Source organism: Chaetodon trifascialis, chromosome 5 (assembly GCF_039877785.1).
Source record: "Chaetodon trifascialis isolate fChaTrf1 chromosome 5, fChaTrf1.hap1, whole genome shotgun sequence".
NCBI classification, from domain to species: domain Eukaryota; kingdom Metazoa; phylum Chordata; class Actinopteri; order Chaetodontiformes; family Chaetodontidae; genus Chaetodon; species Chaetodon trifascialis.
Genome location: NC_092060.1, coordinates 653730 through 681247, shown reverse-complemented (window position 1 = coordinate 681247; position 27518 = coordinate 653730). Strand labels below are relative to the sequence as shown.

At 41.3% G+C, this 27518-nt stretch overlaps 2 protein-coding genes across 3 annotated transcripts in view; both read left to right on the top strand.

The window, feature by feature from the left end:
• atoh8 (atonal bHLH transcription factor 8) overlaps positions 1–3921 on the top strand; it is a 35618-nt gene extending 31697 nt beyond the window's left edge. For both annotated transcript variants that reach the window (XM_070962740.1, XM_070962739.1), the window contains exon 4: positions 1350–3921. In XM_070962740.1, coding sequence (XP_070818841.1) covers positions 1350–1355 — 6 coding nt within the window. In that variant the 3' untranslated portion in view covers positions 1356–3921. The remainder of the gene's footprint in view (positions 1–1349) is intronic.
• rnf103 (ring finger protein 103) overlaps positions 1–27518 on the top strand; it is a 452442-nt gene that overhangs the window by 240067 nt on the left and 184857 nt on the right. The gene's annotated exons all lie outside the window — the stretch shown is intronic.

The following is a 27518-nucleotide window of genomic DNA, read 5'->3' as shown; positions in this document are numbered from 1 at the left end:
TCAATGAATTGTGTAGCGTTGTGGCATATAACATAATGCTATTTAAATTATAGTATGATGCGACGCCACATAACTGGGAAACAGAGTCAGAGGCAAGATCCAGCACCAAGCACCAGCCATGAGCCCACAAGTCCAGAGTGGGCAGGTAGGATTGCTGGTTGAGTGAATATTATTATAAATAATAGAATGAAGAGTATAGTGTAGACCTGCTCTATATGAAAAGTGCCCTGAGATGCTAGATGATTCAGCACTACATTAATGAAACTGACCTGAATTGATCAGAAGGCTTTGTAAAAAGGGGAGATTTGTGCTGAGAATTATGACCATTTTTGAAATGTGATTTAGTGTGGGAAGCAGAGCCAGGAGCCAGTAGTGATGAGGGGATTGCTCCTGTCAGTATGGAAGGAACAGGTGAGCTGTTGTAACTGTTGTTGTGTGAACAAGCAAGAATTAGTTCCAATATAACCACTTTCTATGCCAAAACGAACACTTGTTTGAACAGAATATAGATTCAGATATTGTTGAAAAGCATGTGTTGTAAAGAATGTTGAGGTTGTGCATTCATGTTGATGTAAATCTACATTGTGAAGCAACCCTTACTTGCATTGAATTGGAAATATTTTAGAAAAATACACTGAATTACAGTGCGCTATTGTCGACTTTAAATGTAAGGTTGTAATTACATGATTTTAAAATTAATAGGTCGTGATCTAAAGTGGGCCGGTCTGAGGCATGAAACTCCAGGGCTGAAAATGAGTCCCACTCCGGCCCTGCTACTAATGCTGAATAACCAGGATGTGCTCCTTGGCAGTAACTAACATTCCAATGTCACAATATTATGTATACATGTCATTATGTATTGTATTATGCACAGTGTGTGGGATAAGACAATTTTGAATTCCTTGAAAACTTTACCAATAGATGTTCAAAACAGGAGCTGTCAGAGGTGCTGTGGGGGATGGCAGGGGATGTAGGAGTTGAGTCCAAGGGAGGCATCACCAGGGGAGGTAAGAGGTTGGAGAGAGAAAGCTTGAGCAGAGGGAGGTCATTGAAGCCGTTGTGGACAGTGGTGAGATGTGAGGGGGTGGGAGAATGTGAGACCACTCCTGACTGTGAGATAAACCTGTTAAAAAAATCATTTAGTTCATTGGCCCTCTTGTGGCTGCTCGTCTGTCTCTTGCCTTGAGCCCTGTGATCACCTTCATTCCTGTGGACACACATCCTACACTCTGTTCTGCTGGAATTTGGCCTCCAGCTTCCTCCTGTAGGCATCTGCCTCATACTCCTCAGTTCTTGAGCTAAGATTGAAATAGCCTGTTTTAATGGCCTTGTTCCTCTTTGTGTTTCAGGAGTGATGCTGATAACAGTGGACTGGTCCAACACATAAACCTCTGACAAAACTATGAGGATGCAGGACACTGGGAGTGCAAATGATGAGATGAAGATCAGAGAAAAGTTCAGGAAATGGATAAAGTGGACAGGATGATTTCTACATTTTTTTAAATTCTTTATTCATATCTTTATTATGAATTGTTCTCACCACACATTGACAGGTGGACAAACATAAATACTTATCTGAAATGGAATTGTAAAAGTACTGTCAAGGCCCATGAACTGAGTAAAAGACAGAAGAATGAAACAATGAAATGCAGTACATATACTTTTGGTTTATAGTTATATTTCAGAAAATTTGGTTATTCAAAATTCAATTCAACTAATATTAAATATTAAACACCGATTTTTCAACAATACTCTTATACAGTATACCTGAACAAAAATATTGAAGGGGCATTATAGTAATTTAGTTTGTCCCTCTATAACTTTAGGGGACTTGTGAGAGAAAGATTTGAAAAGAAAAGCCAAAATCTGTCCAATAGAGATTGACAGTTCAGCTTGATGACAGGTATATGGATATTCTTCTCAACAGATAATTTTTCCCTCCATTTAAAAAAATCTGTTACACATAACCTTTTATCACACAACATGTCTACACAAAAGAATGCAAAAACAATTCCAACTACTCAAACAAGCTTGCCAGGCAGCAACAAAGTTAATCAATGATACATCAATGCGTAGTCAGTTTATTTCCTTATTGGTAGTAATTTAAAAACACAGATGATCATAGCTCATAATTTACTTATTTATAGTTATTTGACAACTGTATCTTCACCTTTATTTATCAAACACCTTTCTTGCATATGGCCTAGCAATGCTAACCAAATATAAACAAATCAGTTGTCCGCCATTGTTGTTGTTAGTTGATAACAAGTGCATGCTCATTACACAAAGCAACAATAGGCATGCGCTAATTCAGGTGATCTTATTGTTGATGTCCGTGTTACATGTTCATACGGATACACAAAAATGAATCTTGGAAAATCTGCATTTCAGAAGGTGTTTTAAAAATCAAAGTTTTAGCAACCTAAATGCTATGCTCTACATAACATGTCAGTAGTTGCAGGACAACCTCTAAGGACTACCATAACAAGAACAAAAATATAGGTCATGTATGGAGAAAAAAAAAAGAAAAAAAAAAACTTGCTGGATGGTCCTGAAGCTGACTGGAAATCGAGTGACTCCAGCCGAGAAAAAAACCCTCAGATTTCTACAGCGGTACATTTGGGAACTGGATTAGGTGGTTCTCAAAAGGATGCTGATAATTTTGACATGCTCAGGTGTCATATGAGTTACAAAATTGGAGCCATGTTTACAGTTTTGGAGGGAATGGCACATTGACCACTTGCACAGACCTGTGGATAAGTGCTGGAGTTACCCTGTACATACAGTTCCTACCCACAGGTAGACACAGAGATGGAAAATGTACCAAATTGAAAACAGTACACTATGGATATTGTGTAGTGAGGAAATACATACACTGTACACACCAGGCAGAGTTCATGTTGCAATTCTGAATATATTAAATTCTTTAATATTTTGAATGTCAGGCAGAAGTAGATTTGAAGAAATATTTCATGTCAGAAATGTACAACCAGTATAGCCATTTAACTGAGTGTCGCAAGTCATGCAGCAAAATCTTTTTTTCCCCACAGTCTGCCATGCAGCACTATTTGTTCAAATTGTTAATACATTTTTTATGGGAAACTATTGGAGTAAGTAATGGGCCTAACACAGAAACGGTTACCAGAAAATAAAACCTTGTGGTATTCATAGAGCAGCAATCTAATTACATCTGAAGAATGTAAACAGACTGCAAGGATCAAAGCCTGTTAAGTTTGCCAATTTCTTGTATTGGTATGGCAGATACAGAGGCCACATGTTGTGTGGCTGGGTGTTTGACAGTTTTGTCTTGTATGACAGAAAATAACACACAGTGTAGTACACTGATTGACTGATTTTGCTGGGTGTAGTTCTTTTTATTAGAAAAGAGCATTATACGCATGCCTTCCATGTTTATGCATAACTGCTTACATGTGGCCCTATCAGTATGTCTTTAATGTGCCATAGCCCCTCAAACATTGATGTGTTAATTATCAGTTACCTTAAAGTTGAAATTTTCTTGTGTTGGTTTCAAGGCTAGCCTCTCACATCACATCATTTTAGAGCTGACAAAGTATCAGCCGTTCATTCTATGTTGAACTTTATGCCAGAAGTATTGTTCCAAAAATGACAAATTTTCACAGTGACTCTATTTGTCCTAAGTTCTATTCCAATTTGTAAGCAAAGGAAAGAATACTATTCTGGCTGGGTGCAATTTGGGTCCAACTTGGTAGGCTGCCCCAGTAAATTTTCAGATTTTGGCTGTGCAAATGTCACAGTTATTGTATTCAATTATAAATACTATGGTCATAGTAAAGGTGAAGCCTTTACACTTACTGTTGTAAAGTTAGTTAATATGTAATGTACTGATTTTGTCCTGCTTGGTTGACTGAAGTGCCATTTAATAAATGCATTCTTCATTGGAGCTTGTGTGAATTTGCTTTTGTGTTAGGTGCCGGTTTTTGTATCAATATAAATTCAGTTAATAACACACAAACTTCAAAACAGTATTTTTTTTATTTATTTTTTGCTAAACCATAGTTTAAAAAAACTATTATATATGTAAGTATACTTCAATTGTTATTTCAACAACAAAATGTCATTCGGGTTTGTTTGGGGTTTTTTTGCACATTTTTTATATGATGCATGTAGCAGAACTAGCCTTCAACTGACCCCTTCCTTCCGTCCTTTTCTGGTGATACTCAAGGGAAACGGAGGCGTAAGCCCGTCAGCTGATTGGATAGTAGACCATATGGTATATCTATAATGCAATCAGATTTCAAAGAGAGAGACAGTATGTCTGGCTCAGTGAAGTACTCTTCTCACATGTTGAAAAAGGAGAGCCAAAAGGTTAACGCCTATCACCTATTCAGGGTGTCCCACTCAAACGCTAATCACTCCCCCAATAGCCCTAAGGACCCAATACAGTAAAGCTGACTGGGAAGAACAAAGGCCAGGTTTCAACTGAATCCACAAACCGAGTCTGCTGATGGGTTGCAAAGTAGCCAACCATGAAATGAACTGTTTGTAAGCCGGAGGACTTTGTTTCTTGGTATACCTGACAATTGCATCTTTGTATGAATCAACGCTGGATATATTCACAGGACTAAACCCATGATCTGGATGCTGCCCATGTTTTCCCATGTCCCATTACAAGCTGTGAATCTAACTTTGTTTTAAAGATTTGCCTGAGGCTCTGCTAAGGAGCCTTTCTACCATCTAAGGGTTCGTAGGGTTTGAAGTTGATTGTGCTTTGTGACACTTATATTAAGGAACAATCATAAGGAAGATAATCATTTTGGCAATTATAGTCTGCCTTTCTTTATTTCGTTATTGTTATTTCTTTCTTTATCTCTTTCTATTTCTTTTATTTTTGTACTAGTTATATATTGAGTCATTATACAGGTTGGGATGAAACTGTACCAGGATTATCATTTAATGTTGTCACCCAACCATAGGAAGTGCCTGATGCATGCTGTGAACAACATTGAAATGTCATTGAAAATTTGTTATTGAAATTATATGTGATTGACCATAGTGAGAAGCAGATGAGCCCCTCGTGTGAGTCATTGATTAATTCAGCTCCTTGAGGCGATTGCGCGTTACAAAGCGTCTCACATGTTCGACGGCCGGCCCATTAGACCCGCCCCAGGAGCAAGGCTTAAATGTCTGCAGCCGCAGCATGAATTCAGTGCGCGTTTCTCAGTTTTGTTTAGATTATGTTACGTTACGATTAGTTTCGTCTTTTAGTTCTTTTTCTTAAGTTTTGCACAGTTGTGCTCTTTAAGTTTTTTTCGTCTTCGAGCTACTCAAAGCCATTCCGAGTAGCGTAAGTTATCTTCAGAAGACGTATTCTTATAGTTCGCCGGAAGTTTCCAAGTTAACCTTTTTGTTTAGTCAAACGTTTAGTTTTAACATCAGTAAATTTAGGCAAGTAATACTAATTTTGTAGCCCTCTTCGACTGGCCATCGAAGAGACTCTTGATTTGTACTATCAGTCTAAAATAATCCGTCACGGACTCAACCGAACCAAACCCTGTAGCCAGCTGTTGATCCTTGGTCCGGCTAACGACCATCCGGAGCAGTCCCTCATCTGTAACCGACACCGCAGAACCAGTTCCAGAGAAGCCCCGTTCGACATCAGCTCTTCAGCTTGGTGTTTGGGCCTTCCACCAGACCACCAGGCAGATCGAGCCACGGACGAACATCTGGAACGTCTTCGAGTTAGTTCGGAGCAGAGCACAACGGGACGCCATCAGTCAAGTAGGCACGCTAAGCGGGTTTGAGTTGGTCCGTGAGGTTAAGAGACGGTCAATTTGTTCAAATTCTCTCCGTTAATCGTTTATTCCCTTAACTCTACGTTCGCGTCACCATTATTCCCTTTCAGCTACCTCTCACTATCGCCAATTTATTTACCATTGTGTTGCCATAAGTTTCTTGTGTGTTCTGTCATATCATCTTCCATCTTCTGTCTTATTATCCCTGATACATCACTCATTATCCCTAATTCTGCTTAATAAATGATATTTTGATGTAAGTCCTGGTTAGACGGTGTCCTTTTGAACTGAATATATACGATCCCTGTATCCAGAGTTTACACTTCAGATTATCAGATTGGTTTACTGTTAGTCCATTCGTTAGTAATTTTTATCAGCTTATGGCAGTTAATTTCTGCGGTCCTTCTTAGCTGAGGAAGGTGGTGCCCCGTCATTTTATCAACGAATGCAACATCAAATTAAGGTAGTTCCCCTAGTTACACTACATGCATAATCTTCAAGATTCAGTGTTATTGCAAAGAGTTTTGCGCAGTGTTACTACCAGTTAGCCCTTTTCCTTTGTTGTGGATAAGTGAGTTCCCCAGCATTTATCTCCAGCAACAGCAGCACCTCTGCTAACATGCTGCCCAGCCTACTGCCTCCACCTGCCTCCATACCTCTATCACCACCACCTTACTTCACCTGTGCCTCCATCACCACGTGCCCGCCATGTAAGTACTCACTCCACCTGAGCCCTGTATATAGCATATCTAGGAATTCCACCCCACTTCATTACCTCATGCCTCACACGCTGTTCCCTGGACTTCCCAGCTACAAGTTACCTCTATGCACATTCAGTAAATTTCTATTTTCCCTTACTCCATGTCTGTGTGTCTGCTATTGAGTCCAATTCCTACCTGAAACATAACAGAACAATCTGGTGAAAAGTATCTTATCTGAGTAAGACTCAGCAGACCCAGTTCACCAGTGAAGGAGGGCAGATTGGTGAGGCAGACCTTCAAGTCAAAGCTAGCCCCTAACAATGGCCAAAAGAAAAGTTGACTCTGAAAACAGAGCCTTTTCAAATCAGTGGGGGGCTGAGTATATACACTACTACAAAAAAGTTAGGGATATTCGGCTTTTTTAATTTGACCTTCTCTAAACTTTTGAATGTAGATATCCAACTGTTCAATGTTTCAGTACTTGCTGCACAACGTGCTGTTCTCTAACAACGTGCTGAACAGCAAAATTCACAACAGGTGTCAGATCCATGAATTGACCAATAATTTCCTGGTTCAATTAGAATTGGTATTTAAACAGTCCTCTTCATCATGCAGTTCATATTTTGAAATCATGAGACCAAGGTGACACCTAACAACTGATGAACAGTAGCTCACCATTGCAAGGCTTCAAACAGGATGTTCTCAAGAGGAAGTGGCCACTGAGCTTAGTGTTATGATTTGGTAATGAATTTAAATTTAAATGGGACCCAAGGAGCAGACACAAAACATGGAAACGAAGGGAGCTGTTTAAAACAAAAAAACGTGTATTAACAGGAACAAAAAAAAACAAAAAAAAAACATATGCAATTGTATAAATGAGAACAAACAAAAACACAATCTCCAAAACACAAAAACAATCTTTAAACAAAACACTCAACTACACCGTGGCTAGCGGGTAGGAACAAACGCACAACTATAACAAGACAACAAAGCTAGGGAAACACACTATAATAATAAACCAAACTCAAACTAGATATGTTCACAGGCGACAAGGAACAAGACTAGGATTACTATGAATACGAGAGACTAGAAATGGCTGGAAAGTCTAGCATGAAGCTTGAACAATCTGGCAGCAAGACATCTCTGCCACGCTGCATAAATCGAGAGAGAATCAGTGGATGAGCATCAGGTGCACTGTCTGCCCTCCAAACAGCCAGGCCACCAGGCCTCCACTGCAGAACTGGAAGGAAAACTCACACACAACACAAAATGCAGAAAAACATAACAAACAATAACAACGCACTGCTTAACACTTAGTGTCACAGAGCTTCATCAGCAGGTTGCAAAAGAGATTCAGAGAGACTGGAAGAGTCACTGAAAGGCATAGAAGTGGACATCCTTTGGCCACATCAAATACTGATGACCACTTCATTATGAACAGTGCCCTGCGGCACCGGATGATGAATGCCACTCAACTACAGGCAGAATTAAGGGAGGTGAGAGGCAACCAAGTGTCATGTCAGACAATTTGAAACTGTCTACATTAGCGTTGTCTGTGTGCTAGACGACCTGCAAGGGTACCTGACCACACCACCAGGCATGGGCGTCATCGTCTTGCATGGGCCAGGAAGCATTTACGCTGAACGAGGGACCAGAAGAAGAAGAATCAGAGGGACAATCCCCTTTATTAGTCACACAACAACTACATCACACACGCCATGCAGATTTGGTGAAATTTGTCCCCCGCCTTTATCTCATCCTGGTCACCTTCCTTCACGGCAGACCAGGAGTGGTGGGCTGCCATCCAACTGGCACCAGGGGACCCAATCTCTTTCGTCACCACTGGTCAGGTGGTGATCTACTTGCATGTTTTTAGTTGGGGTATTTTAAGGAGGATACCCCAGGTGAACACAGGGAGAACTATGCAAACTCCACACAAAAAGGCCCCTTTCCTCAAGCAGCAGGCACCGAAGGCATGGTAGAGGACACACCCCCGGCACCCACAGCGAGGTTCGATCCCGGGACCTTCTAGCTGTGAGGCAACAGCGTTACCACCGTTCCACCATGCCACCGTGGACCACCGTGGGCCTCAGTGCTGTTCTCTGATGAAAGTCGATTCACATTGAGCAAAAATGACGGCCGATAAAGATGTTGGAGACGTCAAGGAGAACATTATGCATCAGCCACTGTTGTCATCAGACAAGCCTTTGGTGGTGGTGTTACAGTATGGACAGGTGTGTCTAGTCAATACAGAACTGCCTTACACTTTGTGAATGGTGCAGTGACAAGCCCATACTACCTGAATAACATCATTAATCCAGTCATTGTGCCCCTGCATGAACAACACAGGCCTAATTTCATCTTCATGGACGACAATGCTCCAGCTCATCGAGGTCGCATCATTAGGGAAAGCTTGCTGGAGACTGGGGTACCTCAAATGGAGTGACCTGCACTTTCTCCAGACCTGAATTTCATAGAAAACCTATGAGATCAGCTGAGTCGCTGTGTAGAGGCTTGTAACTCTGTACACCAGAACCTCAATTACCTGAGGGTCGCTCTTCAAAAAGAGTGGGATGCCATCCCTCAGCAGGCAATAAGTCGACGTGTGAACACCATGAGACGTCATTGTCAAGCTGTAACTGATGCTCAAGGGCACATGACAAGTAACTGAGACATTGACTTTTTTTTTTTTGTTGTGGTATACCCACCACTGTTGTTGGCTGTTTCAATAAATTGTTTGAGATGAGGAAATCACCATTGCATGCTTCTACTTAAATGTCCTACTTTCATGATATAATATCACTGTAGCGTGATTTATTTATTTATTTATTTGTATATTTTCCATAAATTTCACCTGAAAGCCAAATATCCCTAACTTTTTGTGAGTAGTGTATGTTTACTGACATTGCCAGTAAACCCAGTTGTCTTATTTGTGGAGCTAATGTGGCTGTAATTAAGGAATATAATCTAAGATGGCATGATCCTCCTGGCTACCAGTAGTTCAAATTTGTCCTCTGTGGAGGACATTTGTAAACCTTAATATCCCCCACCCACTGCATACTACTGAATTAACTCCTTTTGCTATCTACAGAGAACATGTAGGGCTTTTCAATGATACCAAATGTGAAGGGATGGGGCCTTGGTACCTGTGGTGGAAATTCTTGTTAGCTGAAGGAAGGAGTTCACCAGGAGACTTCAGATGACTTGTACAGAAGTATTTATAGCAGGCTTGATGCATCAAGGAGAAGCTGATGCGCAAAACAATGCCCACAAGTGAACCGAGGTAGTGCCACACCAAATTCTCAAGATGTCCTTTCTAATGGGGTGTATTAATTCCCTCAATGTCACATTTCAATTCAATTCAATTCAATTTTATTTGTATAGCGCCAAATCACAACAGAAGTTGTCTCAGGACAATTTCCATATAGAGCTGGTACAGACCAAGCTCTTTTATCTACAAAGAAACCAACAATTCCCCCATGAGCAAGCACTTGGCGACAGTGGCGAGGAAAAACTTCCTTTTAACAGACAGAAACCTCGAGCAGAACCAGACTCTGGGTGGGCGGCCATCTGCCCCGACCGGTTGGGTGAGAGAGGAAGAGCAAGAGAGGGAGAGGGAGACAGACAGACAGACAGACAGACAGACAGAAATGCAGTCAGAGAGACAGAGAGAGAGACAGAGAGACAAAGAGACAGACATGCAATCACAGTAACAGTGACAGTGGATGTAATAATAGCAGTAGCAGTTGCAGTGAATGTCAGGCAGGGCCAAGGCAGGAGACGCAGCTGCAATCCACAATCCAGATTCAGCCACTGTCCATGGGAACCTGCAAGACGACAAAGCACAGAGACTCCGGGGAAGGAGCTAAGTTAGTAACACACTGTGTTTTCCTTTCTACCCTTTGAACTATTCCCTATTACGGCTGTTCTATACTTACCCTCTACTGTACTTACATATGCCCTGACCTCCAACCCTCTAACTGAGGATACTTTGACCTAATCCCTTGTTAAAATGTGAACTTGAGCAATCCTCCTAGAATTGGTCTGGTCTACTGGTCTGTACAGTTTATCTATTAGACCTTGGCTACCTTCGTAGTAAGAACAGGGGGAGAGACTTCCTATCTGCTGTCTGCTAGCATAGTCTCTAAATATTTTGTTAACGTGTCTCTGTCTGATGTCTCTGTGTTGTCCAACCTTGAAACCTCTGGGTGCCTAACTGTACAGAAGGCCTGTGATAGAAAATTCCCTCACAGTACCTTTCGTTTTTCATGAAGGAAAATGGCATCCATCAGTGCAAGCATATTTTATGGGAAGAGGTGTAGTAAGTAAGTGCATAATACTTTTTATTGGCTTGAAATGTTGTTGGCATATTTTAAATCAGATAAGATTGATGAATTGAAGATGAATGAACACAGTTAGTGTGTATTATAGTGCAGTCATATTGAAATTCTTGTGAGTGTATGGTCTACTGAAAGCATTGCTGATTGTAGAGTCTGACTGCTGCAGGAAGGAAGAACCTGCAATAGCGTTCCTTCACACACTTTGGGTGAAGCAGTCTGTCACTGAAGGAGCTCTCCAGTGCTGTTAAAGTGTCCTGCAGGGGGTGGGAGTCGTTCTCAATCATGGATGACAGCTTAGCCATCATCCTCCTCTCTCCTACCACCTCCACTGAGTCGAGGGGGCATCCCAGGACAGAGCTGGCCTTCTTGATCAGTTTGTCAAGTCTCTTCCTGTCAGCTGTTGAGATGCTGCTCCCCCAGCAGACCACTCCATAAAAGATGGAGTGTCATTTGGAGTGCCCCCTGTACTCCAAATGACCTCAGTCTCCTGAGCAGATAGAGATAAAGTCTTTCTTGTAAAGTGCGGTTGTGTTGTGAGTCCAGTCCAGTTTATTGTTCAGGTGAACACCCAGGATTTTATAACATGTCACCATCTTGATGTCCATTTCCTGGATGTTCACCAGTGTCAGGGGGCAGAGTGTTCGGCTGTGGAAATCCACCACCAGTTCTTTGCTTTTCCCTGCGTTGATCTGGAGTCAGTTCCACTGGCACCAGTCCATGAAGTCCTGCATCAGTTCTCTGTACTCTCTGTCATCCCCATCTGTGATGAGGCCAACAATTGCAGGGTCGTCAGAGAACTTCTGCAGGTGACAGGTGGGTGTGTTGTATGTGAAGTCTGCAGTGTAGAGGGTGAAAAGGAACGGAGTGAGGACCGTTCCCTGCAGGGCCCCCGCGCTGCAGACGACCATGTCGGACACACAGTCCTGGGTCCTCACATACTGTAGACGGTTGGTTGGAAATCAAAAAACATGATTCTCACAGTACTCCCAGGTGTCCGAGAGAGCTCGGTGTTGGAGGAAGATGACGGTGTTGTCCACCCCAATGCCAGGCTGGTAGGCAAACTGAAGTGGATCTAGTGATGGGCTCACCAAGGGGCGGAGATGAACAAGGACCAGCTGCTCTAGGGTCTTCATTAGGTGGGATGTTAGTGCCACTGGCCTGTAGCTGCTGAGTCGTACCATCTCTTCACTGTGCGGGACACAGCTGGTTGCCTGTCCATGAGAGGTTTGTACACAGGGAGTAGATGAACCAGGTTGTGGTCGGATCTTCCCAGCCCTTACAGAAAAACCACACGAATTTCCCATGTGTTTCACCTGTGTCCACATGTGGTCACGTGAACACAGATGAAACACGTGTTACCATGTGTCCACTTGTGTCCACATGTGATAACATGTGGTACCACATGGGTACCATGTTATCACATGTGATACCACATGTTATCACATAGTAACATGTGGTACCACATGTTACTACATGTGGACACATGTAAAACGTGTGTGTGTGTGTGTGTGTGTGTGTGTGTGTGCATGCGTGCGTGCGTGCGTGCATGGGTCAAAATGCAGACGTGAGCTTGATGAGATGCTGACTAATACCTTAAATGTGTTTTTCCCACAGAGGCACATGGTAACATGTGGTACCATATAGAGCACATTTGGAAAATGTGTTTCCACATGTTGTTAATATGTGCTAATGTGGAGTGCATGTAGCAAACATTTTACCATGTTGTAACATATGGAGCACATGTGGAAATCATGTTACCATACCATACCATACCATCGCCACACCCTTACAGAAAAACCACACTAATTTCCCATGTGTTTCACCTGTGTCCACATGTAGTCACATATGGATACAGGTGAAACACATGTTACCACATGTGTCCACTTGTGTCCACATGTGATAACATGTGGTACCACATGGGTATCATGTTATCACATGTGATACCCCATGTTATCACACATGTGAAAAAAAGATTTTTCTTTGTTTACACAACTTGTACCAGGCCGACTTGTTGCTGGTTTTCTCGTGGCAGGTCACATATGTGAGAAATACTGCACATTTTCAAGGTCTCGCCATAACATTTTAAACAAGTGCAGTAATTTGAGTACTGACAAACACAAAGCAATATCAATAAATGATAAATACATATAGATTCTGTATAATTGCAATACATACACTACAAAGATGGTAGGCATTTAAAAATATTTTATTTTGACTGAATGAGTTAGTGGAGCTGGACTAAAGTATGAACTAATGACACCAGGTGTAGTCTTGAAAGTAATGCAGTACTGTATGTATTGAAAGAACTTTCCAAGATTTAGAATCTCTAGGACATGTTTCAGTTGGCCAACAAGGGATAAGGTAAGACAAAGTTACCATTTTTCGTTAGTTCATTTTTGTCAAATACCTGATGGCAGGTCTTGCATGCATTGTTTTCCAAAGCACAAAAGCAGTTTGGCCAACATACATGAAAATCATATTTCCCTGTTTTGAACAGTTTTGAGCAGATATTTGGTGGATGGCAAGAGGAAAGTTTGTGGTAGAAGAAGTATCACAATTTGGAGAAGTGTTTGCAGACCATCTTGTGTCAATCCTACTGCTCCAGCAAAAGCCATCAAAAGTAGGATGGTTTGTCCAAGATTAACAGATGCTCCTCTGTAAAGTGGGGACCTCATTATGTCATCATTAACCTGGAATTAAAAACAGGATCCCTATTAGTTATAGCTCCTGTAATGTGGTTAAAGTAGGAGATGTGATCGAACCATTTGGCCTCTTGGCAGCAGAGGCACCCCCACCCTCTTTCAGAGGCAGTATGAAATGTTGTGACATCATAAATTAAACTGCTTGCTATTGGCAGAAGAATCAAGAATCTGAATTCCAGCTGTGAAGTGTCAGGGGGCTGCCGTAAAATATTGACTAAATGTTGACCATTGGCTCTATGATGGCACGATATTCAGAACTAGTGGTTGTTATGAGTGTTATGAGTTATTAGTACATTATCAGAAATTGTCATTATTTGGAATCCTGCTCAGCCATTCCCAGTACCCATTCCAAGCTAACAATGGTACAAGGACAAAATGTTTGATGGCTTTACTGTGCAAATTTGGGATATATTATAATAAAGATTATCCAACTGCATGTAGTGTGAACCACAACAGCTGATATTTTACAGGAAGTGATTGAACTTCAACAAGGATTTGATTCATATCTCTAATCAGATTGGTATCAAAAATGATCCTACCATGTGTTCAGAATCAGAAGTTGAGCCGTTATCACCACCATCACCACCATCACCACCATGATGATGATGATGATGATGATGATGATGATGAATAAATACTGTAAATCAATTTCTAGCCCTGTTAGCACAACTACCACTCATGTTTTCTGTCCTTGGTTCTGAGAGGTCCCCCAGAACATCACGTTTGATTACTCCGCTTTTAAAGTGAAAACTTAAAATGCAAACTCACCTCGAAGTGAGTCCAAACTTGCGGCCATGCCATTGCTGTCTCTGTCCCTGTGGTCATCAAGGGACTGCTGGGAGGAGACAATAGGTAGCATTATTTCAAAGTGGGGCTAAGTCTTAATCATTATGAGAATACACATAAAATACAGAATGAGTGAACCTACTTTTTCAGGTTCATTGTTCATCCTCCCCTGTTCCTCATCGCTGTCATCTACAGCGTGTCCACTGGGTTGCTTAAATAAAAAAAGAAAAAGAAACATTTTATAATAGATAACTAACTACTTGGCTTCATAAGCATCCCTCATGACTCATGTTAGATAACATGACTAGGCTGACCTCTCAGAGCAATGGCAAAAGACATGAGGTGTGCTTATGAGGCCAAAGTGATTTCTGAGCTGTTAAGCTGTTTGAAATGCAAATTCACCTCGAGTCCAAACTTTCGCCTGTCCCATCGCTGTCAGTGTTGTCATCAAAGGACTGTGGAAGTGTGGGATTGGAGAGAAATGTGAAAGACAAAACAATGTTAAGTGACCCGAAGAGGATTGGCCTGGTTGAACATGGGGCGGTTGGAGTAAAGCCGCCTAAAGGCGGCTGGAAAGCTTTTCTGTCCCAGATACTAAGTGTAAAAGGTAAGTGAATCAATTATGAACAATTCAACGTTAGTGCTATAAGTATTTATGATCAATTGCACCCATCTTATTATTACTTACCGTTAAGTCAAACAACAAAATGGTAAGGTATAGTAGTGGTCTGTAGGGAACTTGTTAATGTTTCATCTCTAGCAAGCAAGATACTGTGTCCACTAACCTAGCTACAACGTACAGATAACCTTACAGCATAACCTTACACTATCATATTACTAACAGCTGGTTAGGCATTATTGAATGTGTTAGCTGACCACACTATAAAATAACCCCTAATATTGCAATTTTCTGATTCATTATTTTGTTATTGTGTTCAACTTTATCCTTTATTATGGCTAAGGCCATCTCATCGCTTTCAAGAGACACCAAGGCCTGTTCAAGAATCTGGCAATTAAGTTCTACATTGGTTAACGTATAGGCAAAAATAACAAACAAACAAAAAAATTATATATATATACATATGTGTGTGGGTGTGTGTGTGTGTGGGTGTGTGTACGTATGTGTATGTGTATGTATATATATGTGTGTGTGTGTACACTCACATACATATATTTGTATGTATGTGTGTGTGTGTGTGTGTGTGTGTGTGTGTGTGTGTGTGTGTGTGTGTAACAGCTCGAATTTCAACGCACCTCCTGTTTTAAGAGAGGCAAAGTTGTCAGGTTTTTTTTTTGTTTTGTTTTGTTTTTTTAGGGTGAACTCTTGTGATAGACAAAAAGGTAATTCCTTACGTTCCATATGTTGTAGAAATCCAAACTGGAATAATTGGGAAGTCAGTTTTCTAATCTGGAGAAGTTCTTCTCAAACACAAAATACATCAACAGGGCTTGTCCAGGACGCGGAACGAGCATGTTGAGGGCAATTATAAATGTATGCGAAATGGAAAAAAAACACCTCACAGGTGATCGCTCAGATTACAGGCAATGCTACCACAACGTTATATCAAAAGTTGTTGTTTGTAGTGTGTACTACCTTAATTTGATGTTGCATTCGTTGATAAAATGTCGGGGCACCACCTTCCTCAGCTAAGAAGGACTGCAGAAATTAACTGCTATAACGCTGATAAAATACTAACGAATGAACTAACAGTAAACCAGTCTGATAACCTGAAGTGTAAATTCTGGATACAGGGATCGTAGATATTCAGTTCAAAAGGACACCGTCTAACCAGGACTTAAATCAAAATATCATTTATTAAGCAGAATTGTGGATAATGGGTAATGTACCATGAATAATAACACAGAAGATGGGAGGTGATATGACAGAACACACAAGAAACTTATGGCAAAACAATGGTAAATAAATTGGCGATAGTGAGAGGCAGTCGAAAGGGAATAATGGGGACGCGAACGCAGAGTTAAGGGAATGAACGATTAATGGAGAGAATTTGGACGAATTGACCTACTCTTAACCTCACGGACCAACTCTTATTCAAACCCGCTTAGCGTGCCTACTTGGTTGCTGGCGTCCCGTTGTGCTCTGCTCCGAACTGGCTCGAAGACGTTCCAGATGTTCGTCCGTGGCTCGATCTGCTTGGTGGTCTAGTGGAAGGCCCAGGCCTCCAAGATGACGAGCTGGTACTGAACGGGGCGTCTCTGGAACTGATTCGGCGGTCGGTTACAGATGATGGACTGCTCCGGATGGTTGTGAACCGGACCAAGGATCAACAGCTGGCCGCAGGGTTTGGTTCGGTTGAGTCCGTGACGGATTATTTTAGACTGATAGTACAAATTAAGAGTCTCTTCGATGGCCAGTCGAAGAAGGCTACAAAATTAGTATTACTTGCCTAAATTTACTAATGAAAACAAAACAAAACGTTGGGCTAAAGAGGAAGTTAACTTTGAAGCTTACGGCAAATTATAGGAATACGTCTTCTGAGGATAATTTACGCTACTCGGAATGGCTTGGAGTAGCTCGAAGACGAAAACTTAAGGAGCAAAACGACTGTGCAAAACTTAAGACAAAGGTAAAGAAAAGAACTCAGCTGAGGGTAACTAGACGTGAAAAAGAAAACAAAAGAACTACAAAACAAAACTAACTAACTAACTAACACAAACTTAGACGGAACTAAAAAAAAACTGAAAACCAAAAATCTACTGACTGTATCGTGCACTACACGCAGTTTTTAAAGGTCGCTCTGGGGCGTGTCGAAAGGCAGGCCATCGAATCACGTGAGACTCTTTGTGACGCGCGGTGTAATCTCGCCTCATGGAGCTGAACTAATCAAAGAATCATACGAGGGGCTCATCTGCTTCTCACTATGGTCAATCACATATAATTTCAATGACCAATTTTCAATGGCATTTCAACATTGTTCACAGCATGCATTAGACACTTTCTATGGTTGGGTGAAAACATTAAATGATAATCATGGTACAGTTTTATCCCAACAGGTATAATAACTCAATGAATAACTAATACAAAAATAAAGGTAGGAATAAAGAGAGGCAGATTATATTTGTCAAAAATGATTATCACGATTATGGTTACTTATCGATAAATGTACCAAGTCAAGCATATTCAATCTGACGGTTAGGAAACTCTGGATGGCAGTATAGTTTTGTGGTGACAATTCATACAAACTTTTATAAAACCATTAAAATCACAACTTGGTCATACTTCAGGTCAGAGATACGGGAAAAACATCAATATTATGCGTACCCCGAGTCCTGCAAGTTGAAAACATGAAAAGTTAAGTTTAACATAAAATCTGGTTATCTTGGAGTGTTGAAGAAAATCACACGAACATGAGTCACTAGTTGCTTCAAGGGATGTCCGGTTTACGACCCATCAGCATTTGCTGATGTTTGTGGATTCCTCTGAGGCCTGCCATTTGTCTCTTCAGGCAGTCTTGTTGTATGGAGTCCTCGGGCTATTGGGGGAGTAATTAGCATAGAGTGGGACATCCTGGTTTAGAGATAGGCGTTGACCTTTTGGCTCTCTTTCTTCAGTGTGTTAGTAAAGTAGTTTACTGAGCCAGACTTCCTGTCTCTCTTCGAAATCAGATTGCATTATAGGTAAACCAGATGGTCTATAATTCAATCGGTTGGCGGGTTTACACCTCCATTTTCCTTGAGTATCACCAGTAAAGGAGGGAAAGAAGGGGTCAGTTAAAGGCCGGTTCTGCTACATGTTCTTTAAGAAAACTGTATCGTTTTGTTTCATGGCTTTCAGGCATGCAATAAAACTACTACTCCCTGCATGCAATGCGAAGCTCAAGGCACCAATCACAGCTCAGCTGTTATCGCGTTGATAGCTGTGGGCTGAGCTGTCTCCGTGAGCTGTTAGTGAAGTGATGCCGTGAAGTGATGCCGTGAATTAAGAGAAATGAAGTCGATTAGCTAGTTAGCAATAGTAACGTTAGTGTTACTAGTAACGTTACTACGTTACGTTGGTGGATAATGTTGACGTGGAAGCTGTCCAGGACATACATGTAATGTCAACGCCAGAAGTTGTCGACCCACGGGCTGGCTAACATTAGCATAACATGAGCGTTGGCCAAACCGCTGCCTCAGAATCGAACGACTGGGAATCCACCGTTCCCGCAATGATAGAATCTGCCCCCCTCTGAGGAGGCACAATACGGAGCCCCCTAAGGGACATGGAGGGAATTTTTTTTTTTTGCGAGATCTCGCAATGTTTTTCTGTGTCAGTGAACCAGAAGTTTTCCTGTGTCAGTGAACCGGAAGTAAAATAGATGCACAACGATGGAGGACGAGGAGCACACAGATCATCCGTGGGAGAAGTTTATTGATTTTTATTTTGGTATGGAGTTAACATACAAAGACATTAAATCAGTTCTTAGCCATAAACATGGATATGATATAAGTGAGAGACACCTGAAAAGATTGCTCAGCGCAAGGGGACTTTCTCGTCAGAAAGAGTACTGTGATCTTTCGGTCTTGGTTGATTTCATCCACAATGAACTACAGTACTCTGGCCAGCTTCATGGGTACCGGTGGATGTATGCTAAGTGTAGAGAACATGGACTGCGAGTAAAGAAGGACGATGTGCGGTTGGTGTTGAAGGAGCTGGATCCAAGAGGAGTCACATTAAGACAAACGAGACGCCTAAGACGACGGAGGTACTTCTCGAGAGGTCCGAACTTCATTTGGCACGTGGACTCATACGATAAACTGAAGCCCTATGGCTTTTGTATCAACGGAAGCATCGACGGGTTTTCTCGAAAAATAATCTGGCTTAACGTCTATACCACAAGTAGTGACCCAAAGTTGACTGGAGGTTATTACGTTGATGCGGTGCAACGTTTAGGGGGCTGCCCTAGGATTGTGAGAGGCGACCTCGGGACCGAAAACGGCCATGTTAGAGACTTTCAGTGGTTCCTCGTCCCAATTCATCCAGACGGCACAGTTGACAGCTACTTGGAGGGAGCAAGCCAATCAACGGATCGAGTATTGGTGGGGTTTTCTACGCAACCAGTGTGTGGAGTTCTGGATGTCCTTGTTTGCAGACATCAGAGACAATGGATTCTTTGACGGCGGATTTCTGGACAAAGCTATACTTCAGTTTTGTTGCATGGGACTCATCCAGGTGTGTGTGTGTGTGTGTGTGTGTGTGTGTGTGTGTGTGTGTGTGTGTGTGTGTGTGTGTGAGTGGGGGGGGTGAAGGATGGAGGGAGGAGGGGAGAAGGAGAGAGACAGAAGGTGAGGAAAGGCAGCAAATAAAGGCAGAATCAGCAATTAAGGGAAAACCAAAAAATGTTTACTTACCGATTTCATGCCTGTTACCATCGATACTTATTAAATTAATTGGTAGTGCCATAAGTGGTCCCAGCCCAACACAAAACATGTTGCACATAATCTGAAGTCTGCAGATTCCAAAAATATTAGTATATTCACTCAATGATCTTCCTGTCATCAGTAATGTTTGCCAAAGTTCAGGTTTCCATTCAGTTTGAATGAACAAGTGTGCAATTTTTCAGACCTGATTTTGGTGTTGCACTTGTTTGTTTAATGACATAGAGAAAGCAATTTGCTTGAAAACATTTCAGCAGGATTACAACACGCCTTCTCCACTTGTGCCAACCAGAGCAACAGATAACAGAGAATCACAGATTTTGGGCCTACAGTACATCACGAGATACTACCAAAGTTCTCCATCCATTTAAGCCTCTTCTTTCTTTATCTTCTCTTTCTCTCCTGATAGAGGGACTACAAAAATGACCTAAAGGAGCTTGAGGAGTGGATAAATGACAAGGATAAGGAGATCAGGTGGTTGCGAAGGTTGAACCTTCAACTGCAAGAGGGTTAGTATGGAGGGGAGCCCTTGCAGTAACCTTGAACCTGTTTCCATGACAATATTATAATAGTAATACTACAACTATAATAAGTGACGACTCAATTAGACAAAGGTATCACTTACATAGTCAGTAGAAATGATTTCATTTGTGGACCATGCAGTGTTTCCCATACATTCACTATATTTGGCCTGCCCAAATCCTCTTGTAAGCAATGAATTGATCTTCTATACTTAAATTCTGCTGTCTTTTCATTTCTTCTAATTAATGTTTGGTGATGGCACGCTAGTTGCCAGCTCCCCTCCCCCCCAGAACTGAACACCAAAGAGCCAGAGGTGACTTAAGTGTCAAAGAGGAACAGTACGGCGGTTGTCTGGACCTGTTTTGACAGTCACGTATTGTGTTGAATGACCCTTTCTACTGTAGCTTTAAAAAGTATCACAAGGCCATGTGTGACGTACCTTTCTACTGTAGCTTTAAAAAGTATCACAAGGCCATGTGTGACGATTGCATTGCTAAAAACCTGCCTTGACAGAAATGTTAGAGAGCAGAACTCCTTTTGAATGAGATTCATAACGACACCGTGAAATGACCCCGGCGACAGCCACATATTTACATATTACATTTTTACAACGAGGCTTTGCGTTATCTAAATATGCTGTTTTAACTTTTAACTTTGCTGTTGTAAACGCTCTAGAAACAACATTTAGTTATATTTAAAATATAAATAAATTCTAACCCTGTTTTGAATAGACTGAGCACATACTCATTCATCACCACGCAGTAATACTACATAGACTATTTGTGCCAAAATGATGATTTCAAATAATTCCTATATTTTTAAGACTGCTTATTAGAAACTCAGCAATAGCTAGCTGCTAATTTAGGCCTTACACCTACACATTGCACATGTGGGATGCAAACATAAGCTTCACCACACAACCTGAACCCCAGTGAAGAAAAAGTTCAGTCAAATCTTTTTTTCTCACCAGCACCCATGCCAATGCCACACCTTTGAGAACTGGACTTTTTTGCATTCTGGGAGTACATGGATGTATTCTAATATTTCTTCATCTTTGCAGAACGAGTCTGTAAGGGATTTAATGAATCGAACCGCCTTGGATTATGCTCAAAGGTGTGATGGCTACAAGAAGCAGGACTGTGATGGACTCCATTTTCACTGTGGAAGAGATGGCGACGTGCTCCATCACAGGAAAAAAGGGGATTATAGGGGAGAAAAGACAGAGCCTTGACAAAGGCAAAGTGAAGCTAGCAATTGGTAAGCATGCCTGAATATTGTTTGGGTTGGGCAAAATGCTATTGTATTAGCTTGTTAACACACAAAAATATTGCTCTTTTTCAATTATTTTCATTAGCATCCTCATTGACACCTATCTTACACAACATGAATTATTTGGTGAACCCCGAGTAAATTTAGTAGCATTTCATTTCTTACAGACCATGTCAAAAAAGTTTACAGAGACCATTGGACACACTGAAATCAAAGCCTACGTGGCACAAAAAAAGACACCAGGAGACGAGCTGAGAGGGAAACAGGGTAACCTATTTATACTGTATATGATACTGTTGGGGGCTGCACGGTGGCACAGCAGGTAGTTCGCGTGCCTCACAGCAAGAAGGTTGCCGGTTCAATCCCCGGGTCAAGCGGGGCCTTTCTGTGTGAAGTTTGCATGTTCTTCCCGTGCATGCGTGGGTTCTCTCCGGGTACTCTGGCTTCCTCCCACAGACCAAGAACATGCTCATTAGGTTAATTGATGACTCTAAATTATCCGTAGGTGTGAGTGTGAGTGTGAATGTTTGTTTGTCCTTGCATGTGGCCCTGCAATCGGCTGGCGACCGGTTCAGGGTGTACCCCGCCTCTCGCCCATTGTAACTGGGATAGGCTCCAGCCCCCCGCAACCCCAAAAGGGATAGGCGGTATAGATAATGGATGGATGATACTGTTGATGATATGTTGATTCGTAGAATCCAGTTTTGGATGGCCTCTAATGCCACATTTCCACTAGCGCGGCTCGACTTGACTCGACTCGACTCTACCCGGTTGTTTTGTGTTTCCATTAGGGATAGTACCTAGTACCCGATACTATTTTTAGTACCTGCTCTGGCGAGGTTCCAAGCGAGTAGAAGCGATACTATATGTGTGACGTCGACAGCCTGTCGGCCACTGATTGACCAGAGAGTGTCGTCACTGGTCTGCGACGTCCAACACCGGAAAAACAATCCCGCCCCCTCCATTGTAACGCTGGGCAACAGCAACCGCTGACTTTATTCTTTATTCTCACTCGAGGGAAATGGCTGCTCGGGTAACCTATTTATACTGTATATGATAATGTTGATGATACTTTGATTCGTAGAATCCAGTTTTAGTTGGCTTCTAAGGGGCCTGCTGTGGGTCTGCACAGGATCTGTGCTTGTTTATATATTTGACTACTATACATAGACCAGTCATCACTTGAAAATAACAGAACCAATCCTGTAACAGATAGAAAAGAAATTAACCTTTACTTTATAGAATAGACTGGTGTTTGTACTGCCCCAATCTTTGATTTTGTCTTTCAATCCCAAAACAGGGAGCCTGCTGGAGGATACCCAGAGGACAGAGACAACACAAACACACAATACACACACATCCTTTCCCCAGAAGACATTTTTTAGGGGCATTTTGATCCTTTTTATGAACAGTTCTGTTCTCACTTTTCATTGCATGTTTGCAAATTTGTATCACTTATATTTGTCTTAACTACTTTATTTCTTGTAAAATTATTAAACTGAATATTAAACACTGGTTTGAAGTCTGCCTTTGTATGGATGGACAGATCAGATCGTGCACCCTCACTTTCCTCTTAGACGACATCTGTCAGGCACATCCAAGACTGCTTGCATTCCTAGTTTAGATTTGTGTTTTGTTGATTTAAATTTTATATAGAAAATGTAAGTACTAAGGCTATTTTGAAACCCACTTGGTTTCACATGGGTATTTGAATGGGTTTCACATGTAAAAACATGGGCTACACATGTAATTTTATTGATTGTATCTTGTTTTTTATCTTGTATTTTATATCATTGTTTGTATATTTTCTGTACAGCGACCTTGGGTGTCCTGAAAGGCACTTTCAAATAAAATGTATTATTATTATTATTATTATTATTATTATTATTATTATTATTATTATTATTATTATTATTATTATAACATGGGTTTCACATGTGATCACAGGTTTCACATGGGTATTTTAATCGGCCTCACATGGGAGTTTATATGGGTTACACATGTAATAACATGGGTTACACATGTAAAAACATAAGTTTCACATGTAATAATATGGGTTTCACATGGAATCCCATGGGTTTCACATGTAATCACATGGGTTTCACATAGGAATTTGCTTGGGTTTCACATGTAATCACATGGGTTTCACATGGAATCCCATGGGTTTCACATAGGAATTTACATAGGTTTCACATGGGAATTTACATGGGTTTCACATGGGAGTCTATATGGGAGAAATACATGTAATAACATGAGTTATGTGATCACATGGGTTTTACACATTAATCATAACACCACTGCACTTTACAAAAAAGGACAGAGCAGACTCTATCTGCTCAGGAGGCTGAGGTCTTTTGGGGTGCGGGGGGCACTCCTCAAGACCTTCTATGACTCTGTTGTGGCCTCTGCCTTATTCTACGGAGTAGTCTGCTGGGGGAACAGCATCACAGCAAATTCCTATGTGAAACCCATGGGATTCCATGTGACACCCATATTATTACATGTGAAACTCATGTTATTACATGTGTAACCCATGCAAATTCCTATGTGAAACCCATGTGATTACATGTGAAACCCAAGCAAATTCCTATGTGAAACCCATGGGATTCCATGTGACACCCATATTATTACATGTGAAACCCGTATTATTACATGTGTAACGCATATCAACTCCCATGTGAGACCGATTAAAATACCTGTGAAACCCATGTGATCACATGTGAAACCCATGTTATTAAATGTGTAACCTATAGATTCCCATGTGAAACCCATGTGAATACATGTGAAACCCATATTATTACATGTGAAACTCATGTTTTTGCATGTGTAAGCCACATAAACTCCCATGTGAAACTGATTCAAATACCCACGTTTTCTATATAAAATTTAAACCAACAAAACTCAGATCTAAACTAGGAATGCAAACAGTCTTGGATGTGCCTGGCAGATGTCGTCTAAGAGGAAAATGAGGCTGTCCATCCATACAAAGGCAGACTTCAAACCAATGTTTAATATTCAGTTTAATAATTTTACAAGAAATAAAGTAGTTAAAACAAATATAAGTGATACAAATACTGTTTATTTGCAAACATGCAATGAAAAGTCAGAACAGAACTGGCCACAAAAAGGATCAAACTGCCCCTAAAAAATGTCTTCTGGGGAAAGGGTGTGTGTGTATTGTGTGTTTGTGTTGTCTCAGTCCTCTGGGTATCCTCCAGCAGGCTCCCTGTTTTGGGATTGAAAGACAAAATCAGATTAGGGCAGTACAAACACCAGTCTATTCTATCAAAGTAAAGGTTAATTTCTTTTCTATCTGGATTACCGGATTGGTTCTGTTATTTTCAAGTGATGACTGGTCTATGTAGAGTAGTCAAATATATAAACAAGCACAGATCCTGTGCAGACCCACAGCAGGCCGCTTAGAAGCCATCCAAAACTGGATTCTACAAATCAAAGTATCATCAACAGTATCATATACAGTATAAATAGGTTACCCCGTTTCCCTCTCAGCTCGTCTCCTGGTGTCTTTTAATTTTTGTGCCACGTAGGCTTTGATTTCAGTGTGTCCGATGGCTCCGTGAACTTTTTTGACATGGTCTGTAAGAAATGAAATGCTACTAAATTTACTCAGGGTTCACCAATTAATTCATGTTGTGTAAGATAGGTATCAATGAGGATGCTAATGAAAATAATTGGAAAAAGAGCAACATTTTTGTGTGTTAACAAGCTGATACAATAGCATTTTGCCCAACCCAAACAATATTCAGACATGCTTACCAATTACTAGCTGCACTTTGCCTTTGTCAAGGCTATGTCTTTTCTCCTCTACAATCCCCTTTTTTCCTGTGATGGAGCACGTCGCCATCTCTTCCACAGTGAAGATGGAGTCCATCACAGTCCTGCTTCTTGTAGCCATCACACCTTTGAGCATAATTCAAGGCGGTTCGATTCATTAAATCCATTACAGACTCGTTCTGCAAAGATGAAGAAATATTAGAATACATCAATGTACTCCTAGAATGCAAAAAAGTCCAGTTCTCAAAGGTGTGGCATTGGCATGGGTATTGGTGAGAAAAAAAGATTTGACTGAACTTTTTTTTTTACTGGGGTTCAGGTTGTGTGGTGAAGCTTATGTTTGCATCCCACATGTGCAATTTGTAGGTGTAAGGCCTAAATTAGCAGTTAGCTATTACTGAGTTTCTAATAAGCAGTCTTAAAAATATAGGAATTATTTAAAATCATCATTTTGGCACAAATATATATATTTTAAATATAACTAAATGTTAGTTTGTCTTGGAAGACGTTTCACCTCTCATCCGAGCAGGCTTCATTATTTCATGCGCACCAGACTAGATAGGACAGCTCTAGTCCAATGAAATGGTGTTTGGTTCAAGTATTTATCCTCTGAGTGAGGCCAACCCCCAAAACCAAGGATAGTATCATTCTATTGTGAGGCAAACAATCCCCCATTAAGGCGGGGTTGGGACTGTCAACGACAGTCGTCTGCCTCGTTAGTGTCCCATTCTTGTCATTGTCAAGTCATCTTGTCAAGTTTTTGAATCTCTTTGGAAGAGATGAAAGGACAGCATTGTATGCCTCAAAGGAGTGTGCTTCCTCCTTGAGATGCAGGTAAACAGCTGAGTCTAGACCTGAAGAGTTAGCTCTTCTGTGTTGTGCCATGCGTCTCCTCCTTTGAGGATAAAAATGTGCATATTCTGGACAGAGAAGACAGATGGTTTGAAAGAGGAGTGAGAGAAGCCATCCATGTCAAGGTCAAAAAACCATCTCTGAACAGAGGGGGAGGTCTGAGACACCACCTATCTCCCACATACAATGCTGTCCTTTCATCTCTTCCAAAGAGATTCAAAAACTTAGCCTCTGAAAATAAACAACAAAGCCATTCACACATGGCTCAAGGAGCCTCCCAATGACAAGAATGGGACACTAACGAGGCAGACGACTGTCGTTGACACCCAAGGGTCGCACCCTACCCCGCCTTAATGGGGGATTGTTTGCCTCACAATAGAGTGATACTATCCTTGGTTTTGGGGGTTGGCCTCACTCAGAGGATAAATACTTGAACCTAACACCATTTCATTGGACTAGAGCTGTCCTATCTAGTCCGGTGCGCATGAACTGCTGAAGCCTGCTCGGATGAGAGGCGAAACGTCTTCCAAGACAAACTGACAAAGTCCAGTTGCGATCGATTGAATGCCCTGAAGCTTACAATGACCTGGATGAATGAGAATATTCACAGGCATAACTAAACGTTGTTTCTAGAGCAGCAACAGTAATGTTTACAACAGCAAAGTTAAAAGTTAAAACAGCATATTTAGATAACGCAAAGCCTCGTTGTAAAAATGTAATATGTAAATATGTGGCTGTCGCCGGGGTCATTTCACGGTGTCGTTATGAATCTCATTCAAAAGGAGTTCTGCTCTCTAACATTTCTGTCAAGGCAGGTTTTTAGCAATGCAATCGTCACACATGGCCTTGTGATACTTTTTAAAGCTACAGTAGAAAGGTACGTCACACATGGCCTTGTGATACTTTTTAAAGCTACAGTAGAAAGGGTCATTCAACACAATACGTGACTGTCAAAACAGGTCCAGACAACCGCCGTACTGTTCCTCTTTGACACTTAAGTCACCTCTGGCTCTTTGGTGTTCAGTTCTGGGGGGGAGGGGAGCTGGCAAATAGCGTGCCATCACCAAACATTAATTAGAAGAAATGAAAAGACAGCAGAATTTAAGTATAGTTGATTCAATTCATTGCTTACAAGAGGATTTGGGCAGGCCAAATATAATGAATGTATGAGAAACACTGCATGGTCCACAAATGAAATCACTTCTCCTGACAATGTAAGTGATACCTTTGTCTCTCCTATTTGGTTGTGAAGAGGGGCTGGGTGGCTGCTAGAAGGCACCGGGTGGCTGGGGGCAGGCTGAGCTGCCTGTATAGCATCTTTCACAGTTTTTGCGATTGTATCTGCTAGCCCTACAATTAAATCAAAGAGCGAACACTTACCTATTCAAAATCACTAAT